General features: G+C 33.0%; 1 protein-coding gene across 1 annotated transcript in view; it reads left to right on the top strand.

Annotated features, from left to right (window-relative positions):
- The first annotated feature begins 2,935 nt into the window (after positions 1–2,935).
- LOC128991380 (prostaglandin D2 receptor) overlaps positions 2,936–24,272 on the top strand; it is a 30,784-nt gene continuing 9,447 nt past the window's right edge. Inside the window, exons 1-2 of the mRNA XM_054414185.1 lie at positions 2,936–3,125; positions 5,837–6,485. Coding sequence (XP_054270160.1) covers positions 6,051–6,485 — 435 coding nt within the window. The 5' untranslated portion in view covers positions 2,936–3,125; positions 5,837–6,050. The remainder of the gene's footprint in view (positions 3,126–5,836; positions 6,486–24,272) is intronic.

The following is a 24,272-nucleotide window of genomic DNA, read 5'->3' as shown; positions in this document are numbered from 1 at the left end:
CATGGAATAACTACCCATATTTTTGTGAACACCTGGAAATTATTGGATCATCTAAATTGGTTTGTAAAATATTACAACTAACTAGATTACCACCCAATATAAACACAATAGTAGTTTAGTTTATTGCTACGATTAACACACCAAGTGATTATCCATTGAATTTGAAAATACTTGAATACAATAATGCCATTATGAAATTATTAGTAGGCCTGGAAATGAGTCAGGGGGATTTTTTATATGAAGCATTTGTTATAAAACAAACTCTTTAAAGTCTGAAATGATACTAAAAAGTTGGAATCTTTCACGACAAACATAACACATTAGTAGTGTAAACCTAGTACATATATAGTTTTTCTACAGATTACTTCAAATGGGGCTTACGACCCCAACCGCCCCTCTTTGTTCTCGGCTATAACTATCTACGCAGATTATTCAATTAAAAAACATTTAAAACATATAAAAACATATAAAACATTTTAATGTTTAATCATAAAATTACGATAAAAAGTGTAACCACCTAAAAATACACATAATCTATGGCACGATTACTAGAAAAATACCGGTATGGATCATAAACATCAACAAATGACGTTTTTGGCCCGAAAAAAAAACATTATTTAACATTGGTTAAATGGAACTGCTAAAACATATGTTCAATGCTATTAGTATAGGATTCGGGCCAACAACGTCATTTTGTTTATGTTTATGATCCATACCGGTATTTTTCTAGTAATCGTGATCTATGGTATGGTTTGTATTATTAAAGTGATACAATCAATTTTTATGTAACCGGTTAAGGTCATTCACCAAATAAAAATATAGGCATATGGCACATCGAAATGAAGCTTCGAGTGTGTTGATTCGCCAAAAAGTATTGATATGGACGAATTTCCCAAGGGCTCTGCCCCACAGGCTGATTTCCAAAGGGCTACGCCTGACATGCTTCCAAAGTTTACAAGGTTTGATTTAATTTAGTTAATGAAACAGCTGGTCAGTACAATGAACCACTGAGCTTGAACTGGTGTTTGTTTATTTACTCGAAAAATATTTTGTTTTTAACTTTATTTAATTTACAATCTGTTCAAGTTGAACAATAAGCAAGTAATACAAAAATAACTTGAAGAACATGAGCTAGTGATTGACCACCGTCAACACTAGCAAACAAAGAGAATTTTGATAACACTTAGCCGAATCTGAATGGTAGGTCCAATATCGTATGTCGCTTCAGTCTGTAAACTCGAAAAATATGTTATTTTTTTATGTAGATTTAGGAGGGTTATGTTTGGTTTTAATGAAAGGTTTATTGTCAAAGTTTCATTTTGTAATTTATATAGTAAGCTACATGTAAAGAGGCTTCACGAATTATGGTAAAACATGTCATTCATGAAGCATCAATATGAAGCAATTGATTCTATTGCTACACTAAGGTATGTTGTCATATTCTTTTGGATCTATTAACATAAAAAGTAGGGGTTTGAAAGTAAGTAGGTTTACACTTTTAAATCAGTTTATATTTTCAAACTAAACCATAGAGTTGCCGTATTTTAAAACACAAATCAGAATTACTTTAATAGCTCTCTAGGTCACATTTTCTTCCCGCTGCAAAGCACGGGTATAGCAGCTTGTGTAAGACTAAAATACTAAAGAAATTAATGAGAATTTAAATTTGTCTATGATTAAAGTGATAACAAATATATACCTCTATATTATAAAACTACAGTACTAGAGAAGACATCCAATAACGCCTTCAATGTAGAGACAACGTTCCGCTTTACAGCAGTGTTACACGTGAGTCCACACAATTGCAGGCGCGCCGGAAAATCCTATTGTTGTCTTGTCGGTGTCATTTCCACGTGTAAGTAACAATACTAAGACAGACTTATGGGTGTCCAGGTTTCCATTAGTTGGACAAAAACACTCAGGCTTTAAAATAGACTTACTTTTTGTTGTGTATTTTTGAATGTGAATGTAAATAATTTAGTGGTTTGGATTTCTTCATTAAAAGTAAGTTCTTCTTGCTTCTTGCTTTAGATACTGTACCTATATTGTTTGTTTTCTTTGATGTCTGACAGATACGGTGAGCTAAAAATTGCAGGGCATAAAATTATCAAAAAGTTTAAAATATCGGTGACTGGTGGTATTTGGATCCGTGATTACTGAACTGATGTCTCACTGTGTAACAACAATTCTAGACGAGGCAACGCCCTCCTCTGTAAAAATAATATGCTATGGTTTTTACAATACAATCGAAAAAATATGATTTACAATCGTCTATTTGAAATAGTTATTAGTACAAAGTAACTCGTAATAATGTTTAAGAACTAAGGTATTTTTGTCAAACTATCAATTTTCAATTTCAAAATACTGTAAGACAGGTAAATTAAATCGTGATTTAAACCTTATTTAAATTTTTTACAATTTATGATTTGTAAAGTATGAAGGAGTAAAAAAATAAATAGTTTAGAATTGTCGAAATAAATTTAAAGGAAGTGTTCTTTTGGAAGTATTTACAAAATTTGCTGAACGATGAAATCCATCCAAACGGGTTTTTGGTTTTTTGCGTCTTCTCAAAGATGTTCGTAGGGAAACCTTTATCTTGCCACCATCCAGATACTACAACATTCATTGACAGCCCAATGGGGAATGGAAATAAAATCACGAACGCTTTCGTCTACTGTAGTAAATATTTATGCTAGAAATGTTTTCAAAATTAGCAGCGTTTTACCAACGCATTCATATCATTATTTTGTTTTCGTTCAAGATAAAGACATTATTTTAGGTTCCTTGCAATATTTAAACCCTGGTTTTTTGCCGCCTCTCACAAAAACTTTCTCCCCTCGACCGGCGCCGTCTGCGCGAGTTGAATGCGCAGAAGCCTCAATTCCCGCGCGTTCACAGCCATTTCTCAGTTTGTTTACATATTTGTTGTGGACAAGTGATCAGCTGATAAGTTACATTTCATCTGAGATCAGCTGTGTTGTTTCATTGTTGGCGTGGACTGTGGGGTTTTGATGTGTATTGCAAACTTGGCGCGATGAGGTGTGGTTGTGTTTTTGTGTGAATCTTGAAACTATACCCAAGTTTGGGGACACCTGTTGCTGTTGTGCTCGAGACCCAAAATGTAGGTGAGTTTGGGCCATTTTGAATTTGACATAGATTACGAAGTGTGTTTGGTATTCTATTAAAATCGTAATCGTTGGTTGCATAAATAAAAGATTATTATTTGAACTTTTTTAGGTCAAATTGGGAAAACAAATTAACCTGTGGCAATAATTTTGGTTAGGCCTACCAAAAGTTATTCAGTGTCCTATCACAATAGCACTTTTGGGTATTGGTTGATTTCTGCATTTCCTTAAAACGCCCCTACAATTTTTAATTATTGTGGCAAAGATTATTTTGAAAGATCATATAAGTTAACAGTGGAACGACTGTATTTCTACTTATCAATAAAAAATGAGCTAATTTCTGAATATAGATTTACGAGGAATATGGAAATTGTTGCATTACTTTATGTAGGTTAGTAGGCTATTTAAATACGTTCACAACAAAATACAATCGTATGCATAAAGTGCATATTGTTTCAAAATTCAATGGTGAATGAAAACTGTAAGTTTTATATTGTAAAAGGGTTAAAAATGCGTGCCTATGGCAAACAGCTAGTATCATTAACATATAGGGTATACGATAGGTTGAGGTGGTATTGATATCGATATAGGTAATAAGTGTTTACCTAAATCTCTCCAAAGCTACATTGATCAGATGAACCCTTAATATTCTTTAGAGTTGTATAATCGTCAAAACTGCTCTATTTACAACAAGGAAATCGTGTAATGGTTAAGTAAACTATTAAGCAATCGTTAAGAACGAAAACTAATCGCAAATTAATTGTAAATTATATTGATTTTGTTGTAAACTAATTGAAATGACAGTTAACTAGTTTACAACTATTGTTACAAACTTAAAGGTTTAATTTGTTTGTGTCTACTACAGTGGTATTTTGAATGCAACAAACACAGAGATTTGGGGAAAACCGTCCAAACTTTTAAAATGTTTGGGGATATGACGGGATCGAACCCATCAGTTCCACACCGAAATCTGATGCACTAGACGAGAATCACTATAAGAGATTTACATCATAAATAAAAATACACAAAATAATTTGCTCTCGTAAATAAGAAACTGCTTAGTCGAGGGAATTGTTGTTGCCTTCAAGTTGCGTAGTAAAGTAAACATGGTCCAAAGGTCAAAATTGATTCGAATTCTAAATACATTACAGCATAAAAGAAAAGACTCCAAAAAAATAAAACACTCGAGACCATGCCACCTTCTGAATACATGTATATAGCAAGTCTATAGATAGAGCTTGCCCTGTAATCATTTAGATGTGTCAATGGCCTGCTGTCAATTGCATGCTTTAAATACTGCCTTTCTGGGATCAAAGAGTAATCAAGGAAATACATAAAACAATTGCATCTTTTCATTGGGGTAGTTCTTCAAAACATAGTCATTTCTCCTTCCCTCAATAAACCTATAGGTTAACTTTCAGCTTTAAGGTAGGCTCAGAAACATCGGGCAACACATCATAACATTAACTGTGAGTTTCGAGACTAGTAAGATTATAACCCGGACTGCTAGGACAGAGCGATATGTTAATCACTCAGCAACTAGTTCCAGCACCAAAATAGTTGCTAAGTGTGTGGATTGGACATAAGTGTATCTAGTATTCGTGGTATTTACATAACGTTCAATATTTTCCGGCAATCTGGAGTCTATAATAATGAAAATAAATCGTGAAATTTCTTTCAGACTTCGAAAAGTGTGGTGTTATACAGATCACTTACACATAAACTTCTAACAACCTGTGTGGCCGTATCGTCAGTTTAAAACTCGCACTTTATTTTAAGCTTATTCAAGCTAACCAATAACATCAACAAATCACGAACGTTATTCGACCAAAAATATTTCTGTCGTGTTCAAAATGCTACGATCTCTTGGGTTGCACCATAAATTCGTCTGCTAAATTTGCATTTGGAAAGACATAATCTAATGCAGTCACCAACGGACATATCACGCTACTAGTGACCAAAACAATGTTTTGGTTTCCATAAATACATCTCGATCTCAAATTAAATCCCATAAATTCCCACAGACATCCACGTGTGGTAGCTTCAAGTGATCGGCGCCCATTGTTTACAAGACCCAACAGCTTGCAAACGCTAAGTGAATCTTGTTTACAAATCATACACTGTAGGTTGTTTATTGTTAATTGCCGAATTCTAACATTGTCGTACATTTGCGAACATAACTGATCGTAGGTCAATGACTGGCTAGAGCCAACGAGCATATATTAGCTTTATATTATGTGCTCGTTGGCTAGATCCAGTGAAAAATTGGATGTGTAAAAAATTTTACTGAACACTTTGTTTTCTATCCAAAGTATCGGATCCTGAGTGATAAGATCATTTTGTAATTCTAAAATGTCGAAATCTGCCTGATACTAGGGGTTGAATCTAACAGATTACATTTTTCTTGGTTCAGAGATGTTGTATAGCCTTCCGTAATCCCGTGGTACGGAGCACTTTTTAAGATTTAAGATTTAAGCTGTCCACAAGTAGAAGATCGGTCTCGTAAGGGAAGGCGAGGACCATCTTTGTACTGGCAATATTTCTACATTAAAATCCATACGATACAAATAAAGTGTGAAGATAAAGTATAACATCTTTTGATTAATTTTCAAGTTCAAGTGGAAATATTAACTTCAAAAGCTAATCCTCTAACTTTAGCCCCTCAAACATAACTTTTCACTTATTCAAAATACGATTTTCATCTGTTGCAGATTTAGGGATTTAGGAGATGGATCGACGCTTAAGAAACATCCAGTATTCTTCGGTTAAAATCGAACTTTCAGCCATCTACCAGTCACTGGAGTTCGAACAGAAATTTCGAAACGAAATTGAAATGGATTCACAAATTGCATCACACCTTGAAAGCTCTCATTAGAGAAGACAAGTCTGAAGAGTTCCATCAATTTCTGAAAATTTCTACCGAAGATGGATCTCCCCAACGGCACCTTGGTCGCCTTCGTCTCCGGGTTCCCCAGGAGGAACTACACCTTGGAGGTGGCTCCTAGTCATGACTCCCGTCACTTGAGTGTCACAGGGCAAGTCATCATCACCGCCTTTTACCTCGTGGGTCTGGTAGGCAACTTGGCAGCTCTAGGGTTCCTCTACCGCTCAGAGTCCAAACCTCGCAACCCCAAGCACGCCTTGATGCTGAGGTGCCTGGCTGCCAACGACCTGGTGGCCATTCTAGGGATGATGACCCAGATGAATCTTCAGCTGTACTTCCCCGCGCTGGCCCACAGCAGGTCCTTCTGCCAGTTCAGGGTGGTCTGGAGGATATTCGGCCTCGGCAGTGGATGCGTGGCGATCGTCATGGCTATTGAGAGGTGGTTCGCGTTCACTAGACCGTTCTTCTACCAGAAGGTAAGACATTGATTTTGTACGTAGGACAGCAATTGTAGATTTCTGTAAGAGCACTTGCTAATTTTTTAAAGATTGTAGTTTAAGTTTTTGGCTTTCAATGATTAAAGTAGGCTTCTCATTGTAAATCTGGAGCATATTAGAATGTTTACTGTTTTCATGTATCCAAGTCGTTGCCCTTCAGTACTAATTATTGCAACCAAATGTTTTTCAATTAGTGTGGGAAACTTTACAGTGTGCGTAAATTGTTCAGTCTTTGGTGTACCAGAGGACAAGCTAACTGTTCACTAAATCGTCTTCATTTTTCGTGGTGGTTTTTAAGTTGTTGGGAAAGTAACAAGAAATAAATTCAAGCTCAATCTACATTTACCAACAGAAATTATGTTCCTTTCGGGGAATTTATATTGCGTTTATTTGAGGGTACACATTAACAACTATTGAGGATTCAACAAAATATCTTGCTGAGGTTTTTGTTGTTTAGTAAAACAATTCTCCTGTTTTACATGTTGGAACATGAGGGGAAATTATCAAATGGCTTCAAATCAAATGACGTTAACGTTCTGTTATTAATTATTTTGATGTTAATTGTTAAGGTTGGGCAACGAAATTATTTTTGTTGTGTGTTTTTGTTTCTAAATTCAAACAATTTTAGTTACCTTTCTGAGTTTAATACTGGAAAAAGGAAGTTCAATGTGCTCAATCAAATGATGAGATGTTTTTCATCTCGTGTTGTTGAGAAATAAATTAAAACGGAGACTTATCCTTAAAAATATAACAGAATGGCCCATGATGAGTTTTTCTCTGAAGTATGGGCACTTGCCGGTTATTTCTGTTTATCAAGATTACTTATGGACTTTGTTTATTGAAACAAGTAACATCGGAAAGCTTATATTTAGTGGAGGTTTGAACTGTTTACTACACACGATTTTACTATTTACTGAATTTATCTTTCATGTCCCCTAGATTATTTGTCAAAATATCGCTGCTATAGCACAATTAAAGGGTTGTTTTCTAAAGTGATTCCGATTAAAACCTTAAATGTTATTACAGAAATTACTATTTATTTAGAGAATGATAAGTTTTATATTTTATTAAAAAAATTACAGCTATTAATATTTTGAAGTTAACATTAAATGTTTTATAATAACTTTTAAAAGTTAATTCAATACCTAGTTTGTTTGAAATTCATACCGTTAATCTTCAAGCCCTTGACAAAAAACTACCCGGTGATCTTCCCGGAAAACTTAAGACGTATATGTCAGTATGTACAACTAGTATATGCATATATGTGTAATTAATTGCTCTAAGAAAGAAAATTGGAATGAACTCTTATATTACTCATCAAACACAGCTTCTTATCTAAAATTAATATGGAAACCCACATAACTAATATACTACAGTATTATTATTTCAAACTTTCAACCATCCGATATTGCGTAAAAATATAAAAAAACAAGGATGGTTAAAAAAGATATAACAATTTCCGGTTATTCTGTCCGTTCTGAAAGTATTCTGTAAGTACAGTTCTTACCAAGAAGCAATCTCATTCCAGAACAGTCGATTTGGCAAGTTTATTGGACAAGAAAAATGGCGAATATCGCCTACATTTCCATCGGCAAATTGGGGTTGGGTTTCAGGGGGAAAAGGTGTCTGACATTTCTGTATACGTCATCCAGGGGCTATTTTTGACTTAGTGGTTTGGACTAAAAAAGTAAAAGATTTTTATCTACGACCTTTTTTTAAATAGTCGTTTCAATTCAGATATTAGAATTATTTTAAAATATTGACTTAACAGCATTGTTTTTTTTTGTTTTTTTTTTTTTTTACTTAACAACACGGGTAACGGACCAATGAGTTCAGTGATTGAGAGAAAAGGGGTAAAAAAATGCTGTAATACCTTGAACGTCAATTAATCAGCTGTTTAGGCTAATTTTATTGTTGAGTGGTGCAATCAGTGTCAATGAGAGGTTATAAACGAAAACATTACCTCTCTTAAGTTATCAGTAGTGATTACCTATTAGTAATTAAAACACTGTCGTAGGTAAAGTAGTGAACGCAACTCGCGTAAATAAATAAATAAATCAATAAATATATCTTTATTGTCACATAAACGTTTTACAGATTACATAGCATAAGCTACTAAAACAGGTGACATTGTCAATATAATCATATATCATAATAAGTACCTAAAATACTAAAAAATAAACAATGATTCTTAGAAATAATTATTTGGGTTATTTTATAAAACATAATATTTGCTAATTAAAAAAATTACCATCATTCAAAAAATTCGTCAATACTATAATATATTTTGTTTACAAGAAAAGAGGCAAGGCTGCTTTTAAAAGACGTTTTGTTTATTAAATATTTATATTTTGGTTGCAGTTTATTAAACAATTTCTTTCCCATATATTTTGGTGTTTTTTCTATTAATTTTAATCGGTGAATCGGAAACCGAAAATTCTTTTTGAAACGGGTGTTATATGGATGGTCAAAATTCTCCGCACATAAGTTTTCAAAATTTGACTGTACCATTAATAAGGATTTAAAAATGATTAAACTTGGTACAGTCATTATATAAAGTTCTTTAAAAATTGGTCTACATGAATGTTTTCGTTTAGCAAATGTCATTATTCTTAAGTATTTTTTTTGAACTTTAAAAATCTTTTCTATTTCTGATGAGAATCCCCAAAATTCAATCCCATAATGCAATATTGAATAAAAATAGGCATAATATATCATTAAACGTGTTTTCATATCGTCAAATAGTCTTAACTCCACTCGTATAAGTTTTTAAGGTACTAGCCAAGGATCGTACCTCAAACTTTTCTTTACGCAATCGTTGCGTGAACTTACTATTAACACACTACTGTATTGTAATGCGTGACAAATTTTGTGTCATAATCAGCTACAAAATTGTCCGGGTATTTTACTGTAAAGTACAATTCCCTATTTTTACTCTGAGACGTAATGAAGGGGGTATAAGGGGAAAGTTTTGTTGGTTGATATTATTTTGTACATTTGCTTAAAATTTGTCATCCTTATTAATGCTGAAGACTATTTTAAGATTTGGTCCGGTACAGTGTGTGAATATTCCGTTTCATTATTTTTAAAATAAACTTATTTTATTAATACAACTGGCATTCTATTCCAATTCTTAGAGTCGAATAAAAATACAAAATGTTGTTTATATTTAGGCTACCTTTTTTTAAACGCTTAGGAACTAACCTACTGCAAAAGTATGTCTTACTTACAGCACCAAAAACTTAAAATTGGACTAAAAGATTGGACAGAGGGTTAATAAATTATTTTGTGCATGTTCATATGAATTTTAAATTTGTATTGACATATTACCTGACGATTACTCAAAAAGTTGAATGAAAAAAGTGAATTTCTTCATATATTACTCAATTGGCACAAATTTCGAAATTGTCACCAAACTAGTCTCAGAATTTCGTTATCGACACCTTTAGTTCTTGTGTAACATTACGATTTATTAGTACCCTTTACTATTTAGTTAGACGAGACATGGAAAATGAAAAACTGTTCCTATTATTCGAACTGACCTGAAACAACAAAACAGTTCAGGTTATTTCGATTTCAATTTCTGTTGTACAAAAATATTGAGACTGTACAAGTCAAATGGAAATGTCATCAATAGTAATCAGCATTTATATTGATTCATCAGCGAAGCATACTGACTAGACGGTATATTGTAGATTTGTCAATCTGTATTCTGTCAATATATTATTTTTGTGGTAGGTCAAGTTATAATCATGAATATTCAATTTCTTTTAGAATTGCTTGATTGTTTTGAATTTAAAGGGAGCGACCTTATGGAAAAATACATTTGGATGAATACCTGATAACTTTATAGAATATAATTTTGTAATCTGGAATTGTTTTGTATTTCTGACGTTTTTAAAGAGAAAAATGTTTACTGAATCAACAGTAATAATAGCTGAAAAATACCTACCAATATATTTTCATTGATTTGTATAGCAAGCAAGAAGATTAAGGTTAATTCTAAAGTATGAAGAGACAAACTGCACGATTTAAAACCTCATATTCATGCATCGTTTGTTTTGATCGTAATATCCTTTTATAGTTTGTAAAATAACGAAAAATAAACTTTATTAGCAACGCATACGCATCCACGCGTCACCGGACCTAAATAATTCCGAAAGTTGATACATAATGGATATTGATATAAGAGAGTATGTTTAGTTTATTCATCATTTATACAAAACGAACATGTACAAACAGGAAATATATTTAGAAAATTATACCTATTTCAATACATATAATCCAAGACATTCTGTATAAAAATTCTAGGACTACGAACAGAAATTCACATAAATATGTGATTTATAAAACCAAGCTTACAAAACCGTATTAATTCAGAAATATTTAGATTATTTGTTTCCAGTGAGGTTCTTCATGGTTATTTATTGTTTCAAAATTTAAACAAACAAAAATGGTAAAATGTAAATGAAAAATGGTTAAAATGGTAAAATAAATGAACCTAAATGTCAATTTCCAAAAGTTGTTCGTAATGTCAAACGGAACCATTTTAAGTAAAGTGTTTTATCTTTAGGACAGTCAGTCACAACAAAAACACAGTTTGTTCTAACAGCGTATAATAAAACTTATATCATCGGAATAGATGAATTTCTAAGCCTTCGGGCTAGATTGGAAACATAAATTTAACAATAACGGTGGACAGCATGCCTATTACTTAATCTTGAAACAGGTTTTGTATTTGGAGGTCTGTTGAACATTTCTTCCTTTCTCCTACTAGACCTCTCTTGTATTGGCTACTTAGTAAACAATCAGGTAATCAAGTCAACAGATTCATTTGAATTGTATGGCAATGAAGTCTCTAATGTAAATATATAAGCCTTACTATTCATGATAAAAATAAAATATCCCCTCGTTGAACATGAGAACGATTCAATGATTAGAACTTGGTTTAGTTTCTTGGTGATTTGTTTTCCTTAAGAATAAATACGATCATGCCTAAATTAAACAGGTTTCACATTTTATTCACCCCTTAAAAGTGTAGAAATGAAAACCCGTGTTCTACTTTCATTAGCATTTTCAGTAGGCCTACTTAGTACGGCTATTATAATATAACAGTACGGCTATAATATTACAGTAAATACTTACAGTGTAATGAACTCGTACATATTTAATCCGTTGCTAAATCGTTTATATGGTACGGTAAGCATAAAACTACAAAATAGGAATCAATGTTCGACTTACGCATATGATCAATTCTGCTAAGTTGACGATATTGAGGATAACGTGATTCCTCGGCCTACATTTTTACGCGACGCACGTTTTAAATTTGATCGCACCGATTTGTTTCTCCATTATTTTGAAGACGTTAAACATTCTTAAAACGTGAACCACCCTTTTTGTAACATAAAATAACAGAAATGTTGGATGGTTATAATATTTAAAAATTTAGTAGAATATTCCTGCACAAATAAAAAAAAAAAATAGAATAAACACCTCTCCTTCAGGACAAGGCGTTCCACCATTAATCTGCTTCGCTCTTACCGACTAAAAAATCTACAGGGAGAGCCATCAAAGTGTAGTCATTAACCATGTGATTCATGGTACTTTATGCAACTTCACATATACATTTTCACACCACCACTACATGTTTACACTGTAGTTTTTTATTTCCCTTTTCCACCTAGTATATCTTCAGTAGCTGGATCTACTGACCTCCGCGCGTTAAGGGGTGTGAATTGACTGTTAAGAGAAAACCCTTTATGAAAGTCATTCAATTTAAATAAAAATAATTAAACTATCAGTTATGATTGGTGGGTTTTACTTAAAATTATTAAATCAATAATTGTTTATATCCATCAACATTAGGTTGCAAAGATAAAAAGTCGTATTTACAGGATGTCATCATAGAGTACACAGAGTACTGAAATAAATTTGTACCAAAAGGTAGGTACATACATTTTAATATATTACATTGATAACGTAATGAGTAAACATAGAACAAATTGTGAGTAAAAGGTATTGGTAGAAAGCTACAAACCTCCAGAGCATTATCACATAGATAACAGTTGTCAGTGATTGGCTGGATTTTAACCCTAGGTCTCCGAGACAAAAATCCTGCGTTTTAACCTCTAAACAAGCTGCACCTCTGTGAAGGAATGTGATAGTACACGATTACGAAAAGACATATTTAAATACGACATTATTTGTGTCGGAAACAGTCTCTAATCGTCTCTCATCTCTAGATTCAAATCGCTTTGTAGTGCAAAGACAGGTCATCATCCAATAAACTGCATCCTGGCAAACCTCTCACGTCACTTTCTGCGCTGAAGAAAGAATGTTGCTGACAGCTTTACAATACGTTGTCCTGTCAGATCCTGTCAAGAGGGATTCAAAAGTTGATGCATAAGAAAAACTGTACGGTTGGCTTTTTTGACCTAAGTTCATTGTAAACCTAAAAAAAATGGTCTCAACATAATAAATGTAATATATACTTTGAGGTAGAGTATCTATATGCAAATTTGGGGTTGGCCAACTTCTGTCTTCACAACAGAATCACAAGTTCCGAATTGAATTTACGAACTTTATTTTGTTCAAACTGCATAACTAAAGGATTACTTTGCCTTTTCAACATGAATCAAACCTTGCTTTGACCTTGGTTCATAAATCAAACATTACTTTGACCTTGCTTCATAAATCCAACATTACTTTGACCTTGCTTCATAAATCAAACGTTACTTTACCCTTGCTTTATAAATCAAACATTACTTTGACCTTACTTTATAAATCAAACATTACTTTTCCCTTGCTTTATAAATCAAACATTACTTTGACCGTGATCATAAATCAAACACTAATTTGACCTAACTTCATAAATCTAACAATACTTCGTTCATACTGCATGAATCAATTACATACATTTTTCAGTTTGAATGAATGCTCGTCCAATTTAATCCTTCACGCGTGTTTTTGTGCGTTTTCATGTCAAGGCGATTATGACGAAGTGGGACTGGAATATTTACTCAGGTGTATCATTGGCTATGCACATAAAGCTGGCTATCTATAATAGCTAATGTGTCAATTAATTTTGGAAACTTGACTTTGATAAAACACACATTCGTACATTTTCAGTCCAGCTTTCGAAGGAACGCATTTTCTAGCATAGATCGTAGTAAACAATACAAATATTTTTTATCTACTGCCTAGAGATTGTCTAACGCAGTATCTTGAAACTAGTTGAAATACAAATACCGATATTCCCAGTCATATTTTATTGCGATTTGATATCCGAAGACGTGCTTTATTCAACACAGTTAATCCTAATTAATCATCACAGCTGATGCATGATGGATTTGGGTACTGATTAGCCTGTAAGCTGTACCAAAACAAAAATGCACGTAAGGTATGCATTCGCAATGGTGCTTTAGCACAATTATTAGCATGCCATAGTAAATTGTTTTGCTTTCAAACACCTGCCAGAAATAGGTAAGTACCTACCATAGTAATTGGATCCGGATTGATTATGGTATAATCTGTATAGCCCACTTCAGAATAAATATTTTTAGGCTTAAAAATAAGTTTAAAGGGCCCTTTCTTCAGACATGACTCCAGAAATTAAAGAACCCCGGATGATGTACGGCAGTTACGTCACAGTAGGTGGTCTGTTGATTTCTTGGAATAGAATGGGGGTGGGGGGGGGGGGTAAAGGGTGGAAAGGCGAATGAAACACGACGTAACTAAGGGTTGGTTGACCCAGGATCCACCCCACCTCAGTACATGTACCAACACCACACGATTTCCCCACTTTGTTGTACAAAATCCCACGGCATCCCACTTTCAACATTTCAAATATTATTTTCTCTGCATTCAAAAAGTCGTTATTTTCTTTTATTAGCAGTTATGTCTTGTTGATTTAGAATTATTACTTTGATCCATTGTTAATCATGTAAGTATTAGATATTACTAAATTGAAATAAACCTTAATCATCATTACATTGAGCCATATTATTTTTGTCCCAAGAACATTCATAATGACCATGGGTAAAAATCCCCAAGTAAGACACGTACATAAGGTGACTAATTTTATGTCACAAACACTATGACCAATTTCCCTTTTCAGGAGTAAATTCAAGTGTCAACACTTAAATCTACTTGAATAATAAATCATATAATAATTCCACACTACCTACATATTTAATTTTTACTTTCTCCCCTATACCATAGTATATGGAGAAAGTATTGTTTTCGTCAAAATTTTCGAGTTTGAGTTTTGAGTGGATATATTCGTTTTGGGTCCCCCTGAACCTAAAAAAGTGGTTTTCGAAGTGATGTCTGTGTGTGTGTGTGTGTGTGTGCGTGTGTGTGTCTGTGTGTCTGGATGTGTACAGAGCTAGAGACCACACCTGTGGTCCGATTTCGATGAAATTTGGTATGTAGGTTCTAATCCATGGTATCTCCAGGCGTTTTTTTCATTTTTTTGAAATTTTGATTTTTAATGGGGAATTTCCCATAAAAACCCATAAAAAACCGGAAAAAACAGATTTTCTCGAAAACGGCCGAACGATTTTGATAAAAATTTAGTATGTTGTAGCCCTTTACATTCTGAATAAAATAGTACAAACCCCATATCTGTAAAAATTACGGTTCAAAAGTTATGGTCAAATATGTTATTTTCCCAAAAAAACCCCCATAAAATAACAAAAAATAGGATTTTAGAAAAACATCCGGTTTTGATTTAACATAGTATGTTATACTCCTTACAGTTTTGATAGTTCTTTTTTTAATTTCTTGGAAATTTTTATTTTTAATGGGGATTTTCCCATAAAAACCCCATAAAATAATGAAAAAATATGATTTTCCAAAAAATGGCCCGAACGATTTTACTTTATACCCCTTCTAATATCAACCCACGAACTTCAAAATATCCAAAATTAGCATTTATTCAAGTTGAAACAACTACTCTCCAAGGTTTTATTTTACCCCATGAACACTATAAAGAATCCTGTAAGAAATTTCCTCAAGTGGAAACACCCAATTGAATCTTCTTGTACTAATCTCAATACAACTCCATAATTCCTACAAAACTACTCTTTTCACTTTTCTAATATTACCTAATAAAATTTAAATTTCCCACTTAATAATTTAAATTTCTCTTGCGAAAACGCATTTTAGTTTCATGACAATTCCACACCTCCACAAAACCTCTTACTACGTACGTATACATAAATTTCCTATTTTGGTATAATATCCCTCTAGTGGTAATATAAACCTACGCCAACACACACACATTGGATAGGTCGTTATACAGCCTTGAAACTCGAACCAACCTTGTAATTTAGTCTTCCTTTGCGAAGACGAAAATTAATGACTTCATTAAATTTATGTAACGACCAAGATAACGAAATTGTTTCTTATTTGTTTCCTCGAGATAAACTTTTTTAAGATTCAAAGAACAATTTTCAATTGTCAAAGAGTACTTTTTTTTAGTTTACTTTTGATTTCAATTTAACATTTCACTGGGTTTTGTCTTATATGTTGTGCTTCTTAAAGTTTTATGGTATTTTACAAAGTTGTTATTAGGCTATTTATTTCTGAACCCCATTACCGAGTACAGTAGTTTTGTGTACTGTTACTTGATGTATACAATGCTGATGCTAAATTTCCAACCTCTGTTACTTCTACAATATATTTTCCACTGTTAATTATTTTTGCATACGGTATTTACGAAAATATGTGGACAGATCACAACAATGTAATCAAGTCACAAGGTTGAAAAGAGAGAGAAATGTCAGCGTGACAACAGGTCCACAACAATGGGAGGCAACCAAACTTTCCGCTGTTGGTTTTGGTACGTGAGTAAACATAACAAAAACTTGACTTTGGGCTACCAACATTTGACGCTGAATTTCAACAATTCTTCTTCAAACTTAACAGGATGATTTATATTTTTACCGAAGCATTTTATCTTTTGTATGTATGTGTCTACTACACAAGTACATATTTTTATGGAGTTTTATTTGCATGGAAACGGTCCAAGCCCTGGTCTTGATACCATCTAATATCAAAGTGTTCTTTTTTGGGGTGAAACCCCAATAATTAATTAATAGACCATTCACAAAGTAAATGACAGTAAGGTTCATTATTAGAGTAAAAATACATTTTCCTACCTGAAAAAGTGGGCTTCCTTGCACTCATTAGAGCACGCAAAGAAGCTAATTGCTGCATTTACCTACTTTTGCCGCACTCCATTTCTTTTCTTTGCCGCAATTATTTTTTGCCGCACTCAAGTATTCCAACCAAACAACACAAAACAGCGTGCTTTTATTAGGTACGTAAGACGTGTACGCTTGGAAATAAGTTGGCAACATTTAAAGATAGCCTACTACAACCACGATCAGCTGGTGTAGCGTTTCCCATTTCGTTCGACGTTTATTTTTAACCTAACTAACTTAAAAATATGTTGTACAATATTTGAGAGATTAATTATTTTTATGCTTTATAGTAAACTAGTTGCTCTGCCCGTGCTTCGCTACGGGGTGAGAATGCAGAAAAGAATAATTTGGTTTTACTTTAAGATACTATATTTACCAGGAAACATATAGGCAAAGTATCGTACTCAATCGTACTTATTGATTATTTAAATGAATATCTCTTAATGTATTACAGTACCATCATTTTATATAGTGTATATCATTTAAAATATATGCAAAAGTATAACTTATTGAACACATGGCACTAGGAAACAATTCTCCTTGTAAACAAATTAAATTAAATAGCAGAACAGCATTTCTGACAACAGCTGGAGTTTCATAACAATGTTTGTTTCCCATGTTAATCTTATGGAGAAAAACGAAACTTTAAAGGGCCCCAGGACTTCAATCTCTAATTATTTCTCTATAAAAAAAGTTTCCTGCACAACTTCAAGTTACGCTCTTTCCAATGACACCAAAAACATGTCAATCGGTTCAGTAGTTTCGGAGGAGTAATTGTCACAAAAAACCTGCTTGCGTATTAAATAAGTATATAGATGTAGGAAAAATATTATGTGTAAAGCGAACTCAAAGTAAATTGTCACTTTGCACACTAGTTACACAAATAACTATTTTTCTAAGAATGTTGTTCATCATACAAAAACTCAATTAGACGAAACTATCCCCTCCTTAACTATAAGTCAACTCCTCATATTTCCCCACTGCTCTCCAAATAGGTGAGCATACAGGATAGCAATGCGTGTATTTGTTAACTTTGAAGACTTATATTGAAACTACGCATATTGGGCAACAGCAAGATCGTTGCTTTCGCTTTCAGTCAAATATAACTCTAATGTTAAGTAAACAATCCAAGGTGAAGATCACTACTACTTGTCGATGGAATTCACAAATACTACTGAAGTAGGTTAATGTTGCTTGGGGAACCTAGTTTTGATATGGAACTATCTGAAAAACACATACTGGTAATATCCACTAGTATGTGTGCCTTTTATGCAACAATCGAGAGTTATATAGGGAGGTGAATTGAGCGAAAATGTTCACAGGTGAAAATTATGCTATAATATATACTTTTTCCGCACTCCATTTCTGTGCCGCACTTATTTTTTCCTTGCACTCCAGTATTACAACCAAATTAATTATGTATTACAACAAATTTAATTTCCTTTGCTGAAATTAATAACTACTTATCTACTACTACTACTGTAGTATAATTTTTTTTGTAATATATGTACATTTTCGTACGAGTGTATATTTTAAACACTTATTATTGTGATGTTTGTTTGGAAATAAACCCTTAAACTGTTCACTTTCAAACAGAATCAAAAAGTTAAATTATTGTCTTAGGATATTACAAGTTTACTACTACTCAACCTATTGCAAAGTTTGGGTCTTAAATTTGTGTGTTTGTATGTGTAGTATTAGTGTACTAATGTCAACTACATGTTTTTCTTTTATTTTAGAGAATGTTGGATATAGTATTCAAACATTTCATTTAAATAATCTATGGTTTATATTATATTTTTTCTTTTTCCAGCTGCTATGAAAATATGAACTTTAATAATTTTAACACATATGATTTTTGGGGTGAATTGTTATGTTGTGATTACAGAAATTGTTGTTTGGTAGCATTTTACTATGATAGAGTAACTTTTCTTTTGTGAATAATTAAATTCTTTTCTGCTCATTATCTAGTCCTTTTCTCTTTCCATTTTTGACTTTTAACAGAGAATATTTTACAATTTGTGCTCTTCTCTTTCGTTGAAATAATATAGTTCACTAGTTAGTTTATTAATAAAACGGGAAATCGTTTATTTTGATGTTCGATTGTTGAAATAACGTTCAGAAAAACATTTTAAAGAAACAAATATCAAACAGCAACCCGCACTTAACGTACATTAACCGGACGTAATTTATTTTTGAAAAATCTTCCAACGAACGAGGAGTCGCATGGCACAAAAGGAAGAATGTTGAATATGATTAAATCGTTAAGCAAATAAAAACAAACACTGACATAATGCATTACTTTAAAGTGATTTTACTACCAAACTCAAGTTTACAGATGAAAAAACATTTATAATTTGTGCGCTCAGCAACGCATTTACAGGTTCGTGACATTCCATGGTAAATACCACGATGATTAGCCCACTGCTAAGCATGATTGAAGATAAGAAACTCATTCATAAACTATCGGATAAGGTCGTAGCGTTTATCATTTGTGCTTATACAGAATGTTTAATTGGATAGTACGTTATCTAATTGCTTATTTATTTTGAAATTGTGATATTGAGGATGACTTACCCGCGTTATTAATGAAAAAAAAATATTTTCAATGTTGGATGCTTCACAAATCTTGAATATAATTAATGATGCAGAGATTGTATGAAGGCATGCGATAGTGAACATTCTTCCCTGGAGCTCATGAACCTTAATTTGAAATTAAGCACAATTTCCAAATATTCTGTATGTTTTTGAGTTGGCATATACGGGGTTTCCCCCACTAAATCGACCCCAAGGAATAACGTAAAAATAGTTTTATCTTTTTTCCGATACAGGGTGTGCCAAAAACTTAGGGTCACTAGTTCGAATCTCGGAATTTTCAAATGTAAACATATGTTATGTTATACACCATTTTAAAGGTATTTAATAGAAAAACATTTTGATGAAAACATAAATTATCTTTTTCCGTTTCGAAATGGCGGCAGTTTTTTTTTTTATTAAATATTTTTTTAATACTCTTTGTTTCCTATCACTTAGCCCTTCTCCGGTTGAATTTTCTTACTTGTTATGAAATTAGCTTTACTCTGATATGCTTCAAGTAAAGGTTTTTTGAGACGAAAAATAAAAAAAAAATTATTTTCGAAAATTAGCAAATGCCCATTGTTCAAATTTTTCTAATAGATGTCAATATGCACATAATTTTATAGGTTTTTTTTTTAAATTCTGAACAACTTTGTAATTTACACTTACTTCGTATCTCTTTTAGTTTTTGTGTAAGTAACAAAAAACCTAATTTTCCTATATCAAATGCATGTTATTTGGGATTAACACTAATGGCCCCATTTCAGAAAATTGTAATCACTAACTTTACTAAACAACCTTCAAATAAATTCTCGATAAAAAATTTCATTTAACACGTTTTAAAGCTGTAACTAATAAAGTTTTATTTATAAAAATGCAAAACCAATTACAGTAGTTCAAAATATAGGACGTGCCGTTATTCTTAGCTATCTAAAATTAAGTCATTTTCCAGTCATAACTAGGTCATATTCATAGCTAAACAGTTAAATCATTTAAAGATTACATTTTGTATCACAATCACCAAGCTATTGCCGTTTTTCATTTCATTGTATACAAAATATGCCTATTTGTTTGTATTGAATCGTTAGTAAACAAAAGATAGGGAAACAAACGAATGATTTTACGTTTGTGGGTTAGTTCAGCCTTGATACTAAACTAACCTTGTTGATTCATCCATGCTGAAGTGGACATCTCATATCTTTAAAAAAATCTGTAAACCGTAGTAAATACTTTTGAAGTCCGGCAAAGTTTAGTTGCATTACAAACTAATGTATCCGTCTTTGGTAATATGATTGATTTTGAATAGCTAAAGTACACTACACTACTTAATGCTATAAGTAGAATCTAAAGCTAGTTTGATGTGTATTTCATATTGGTGACGTTTGAATGGCCAGGTGTCAAATAAATGTTTCTCTTTTGTTTTAGAATAAGGTTTACGATTAAAGCTGAAATCTTTGGCTTGACAAGCAATACATAGATTACAACTGTTTATGGCATTAAGTTCAAATATTTTCAAAACTGTCAAATAACAAGAACATTTTATAACAACAAAAGACACTTATTATAAATCGGACAGAACTATCATCCGAATCGTCTTTAGCTGATTTGTTTGAATGATCAATCGTAAAAGGAGGCTTATTTCATCCTTTACATTTTACAACAGGACGAGGAGGCGAGATACTAAGGTCGTGAATTGATTTCGCCAAAGAGTTCCTTAATTGCGCCAAGCCCTCAAAGGGCCCCAAAAGATGTTCCTTAGTTGCACCAAGCCCAAGCCAAGAGGTGAGTTGCCGGCAGAAGAAATGCCCTTGTTTACGTATCATCCTAACCCAACCTACTCTAACCCATCCTTACCTTACCTACTCAATTATATAGTGAAAGAGGGCCGCCACTTGTAGTTAATGTTGGTGTAGTCTGCGCAAATATTAACGGTTGTAAATGCGCTCAGATCTGCATGGCAGACTTATAGAATTGTTTTGGATGAACTATCTTGAATTTGTGAACTATGACATTTGACATGAGTATGAAGTCTCTAGACCGGTTTATTTTTTAAACTTCGTCTGAATTAAACCTGATTTATTTTACAAATCACCCCGTGGCAATTCTAAACGGCCAGAGTCGGAATGTCTGAGTATGTATGTAGAAAGGCCACTGACTTACAAGCACGTGTTGATAGTCAGCTGTTTATTTGTCACCTGGGATATAATCAGCTGTAGTCTTTCCCGCCATCGCCACCGTCGACACCTGACACTTCCCGCGTATTTTACAGCCTCTAAGATTACTGTTGACACTTAAATTGCGAAGTCTACTCATCGCTAAGGTATTATCGGAAGGAAACAGACGAGAGGAACATATAGTAAGATTATTATCGTTACAGAAAGCTATTTAGGAGAGGAATAAAGTTTCAATTACAAAAATTCTAATTCAGTTTCCGGTTGAATAATTCAGAAAATTGTAATTTCGTTGGCCGTGAATGTTTTATAAGACCAACTTTGAGGTCATATGCTAACTGGTGCTTGTACGTAAGGATGATTATTTTTATTCAACAATGTTGCATATTATACCGGTGTTTAGGTTTCAATAAATTCGTTATTTTATGAATTGTTGTAACAGATTATAGACTTCGCTGAGCCAAATTATTTGAAATTTAAAACTTTTTAGTTATATGATACTCATGCATTTACAACCAAAGATGGCCACTTTACGCCAGCTTACTATACCAAGTTTGGTTTCCTCATCTGATTAGAATATGTTTGCCAAGATCGTGTTAAAGTTCTCGACAACGGGGCTTTCGTAAGTTTATTTAAGAGGTGTCCCAGAACAGGTTTCTCTAGTTTAGGCGTCCAAAACAGTTCAGAAACTCAGATGGAATGCATCATAGAGATAAGGGTTGCGCCACGGATGCTAGTTTGAATCATTCGAAGGTCACGGGTTCGAATCCGTTTTGGTCCATTCACCTTTCGTTTGAAGTTGGAAAAAGTCAAGAATAATACTCGTGTTAGAGAGTAAAAAGACCCAAATGAAGTGAAAAACATTTTCTAAAGTCCATGGATCTGATTAATTTAGTAAATTAATGCCATCGATTTCGGGATATCTCAGCTACATGGACACGGTACAGCCTATTAATCCAGTACAGCTTAGTCGAATAAGCCTCTCTCGGAGTGGGATCAATTGAAATGTGTGCTGCCATTACGGCTTGGTTAAAAGCTGGCACACTCGACAGAAATCTGTAATCGTCCAGAGCACAGTCTGTCCGTGGTTCAATTCAACATATTTATTCCTAAACCGGCTACATCTTAGATACAGAATGACCCTCGTATGTTAGCCACAAAAGTAAAATTCAGGTAATAAACTAGAATTTTATTCGTTTGAGGAAGGTTTTTTTATTTTAGTAATAAAGTAGTAGAGCAAATCATTTAATTGTTAACTATCAAATCAATTTTCTGTCGGAGAATTTACTATTCAGGAAAGCTGAACAAAACAACCACCAACCGTTTGAGCAGTTTTTTTCCTTGTCTCAAACAGGTTGATATTCTCCTCCACGATCATTGTTGTGCAGCTGATTATCAGAGAAACTACAACCATATATTAGAGAGTATACACTATGTATAGCCTACTCTTTAATCTGCGCTTCAACGATGGTAATCATCACGTAAATAAAATGATAAAATTTAATTCCAAGGAAATCGGTTGATTACTAATTAGTTAAGACCAACTAGTAGACTAATAGAAGGTGAGTAAAAGATAAATGAATGAGAATAAATTAAATACTAGCTTGTACTAACTTCATTTTGAGCGAGGATTATAAATACAAAATAAAAAGACCAAGAACAGTTAAATACAGTTAAAAATTTTCCATTATGCTCATCTTCCTTTAGGAACAAATAAACAAGCTTTATAACAAACTATTTTAATTATTTGGACATCAACCTCAATTTTAAATTGTGAAATAGATACCGAAACTGTAAAATAATGAGTACAACATGTTTGGGAACAGTCTATTGTAAAGTCGGTTGAAAAAATCGAGTTACGCACGTAAGGTAAATGCACCAGTGGCTGACAGTGCTCCAGTAGCTGACAGTTTGAGTTTCTTTACATTATAATGTGGTCTCTTAAAAATATTTACACATGATTGCATTGTTAGAAGAACATATGTTTATTCTTGATTTGTTTACAAAAAAATCAGTTAAATTTAGCCCATACTTGCGGAATGGTGGTGGTTTGAAAGCGACCCTGTCCGTACACATCACATTTAGTCGATTCCCTTAATGAAATTGTTAAGAAAGTTAGTTTGGTTTTTTGTCATTTCGCTAAATTTCTTAAATAGTATTAATGATTAGGCTCATTATTTTGATCAATTATACCTTTGTTGACAATTTCATGAAAAAAATGGGGCATTAGGGGTTTTGGATTTAAAATTATATCAATGTCAGGCATTGGTACACAAAATCCATACAAGTTCCAATAGCTGACAGGGGATATTTGCTACTTGCACAATATTAAATTGGTTTTACCCATCGAAATTTGCATGCTATTTATAATTTATGTGATCTCACATTTTTATAAAATGATTTTAATTTTTTAATTTATAAGCCAAATTATCTTAAAAAATGTATATTTTTTTTAAATATATATAAAATATATACAGGGTGACAAACAAGTCTGGAAACGGTTTAATATCTTTTTAAATAAATCCGTTAGAAAATTCAAACCTTTCACATCAACTTACATGTATGAAAACTAATTTTTCCAAGCATTATCATTTTTTTACCTCTACCAGGGGACGGCCTACGAGGAGTAGGTACATAATCTTTAATGTAAGCATATGTTGATATGCACATCATTTTAAAGGTCTGGTCAAGTGGAGTTCATTGCCAGAAACTGCGTCAAAAAAGGTTCATCCGTTACAAAATGGCGGCTGTCCAAAGTTCTTGTGGAATATACCCGCACAGGCCTTAGTATTGGTAAATACTCGTATTAA

The sequence above is a fragment of the Macrosteles quadrilineatus genome, unplaced genomic scaffold, assembly GCF_028750875.1.
Source record: "Macrosteles quadrilineatus isolate MER2022 unplaced genomic scaffold, UCM_ALF_1.0 Scaffold_4__1_contigs__length_99947679, whole genome shotgun sequence".
NCBI lineage: Eukaryota > Metazoa > Arthropoda > Insecta > Hemiptera > Cicadellidae > Macrosteles > Macrosteles quadrilineatus.
The sequence above is the reverse complement of the archived record's forward strand: the minus strand, read 5'-3'. Positions and strand labels throughout refer to the sequence as shown.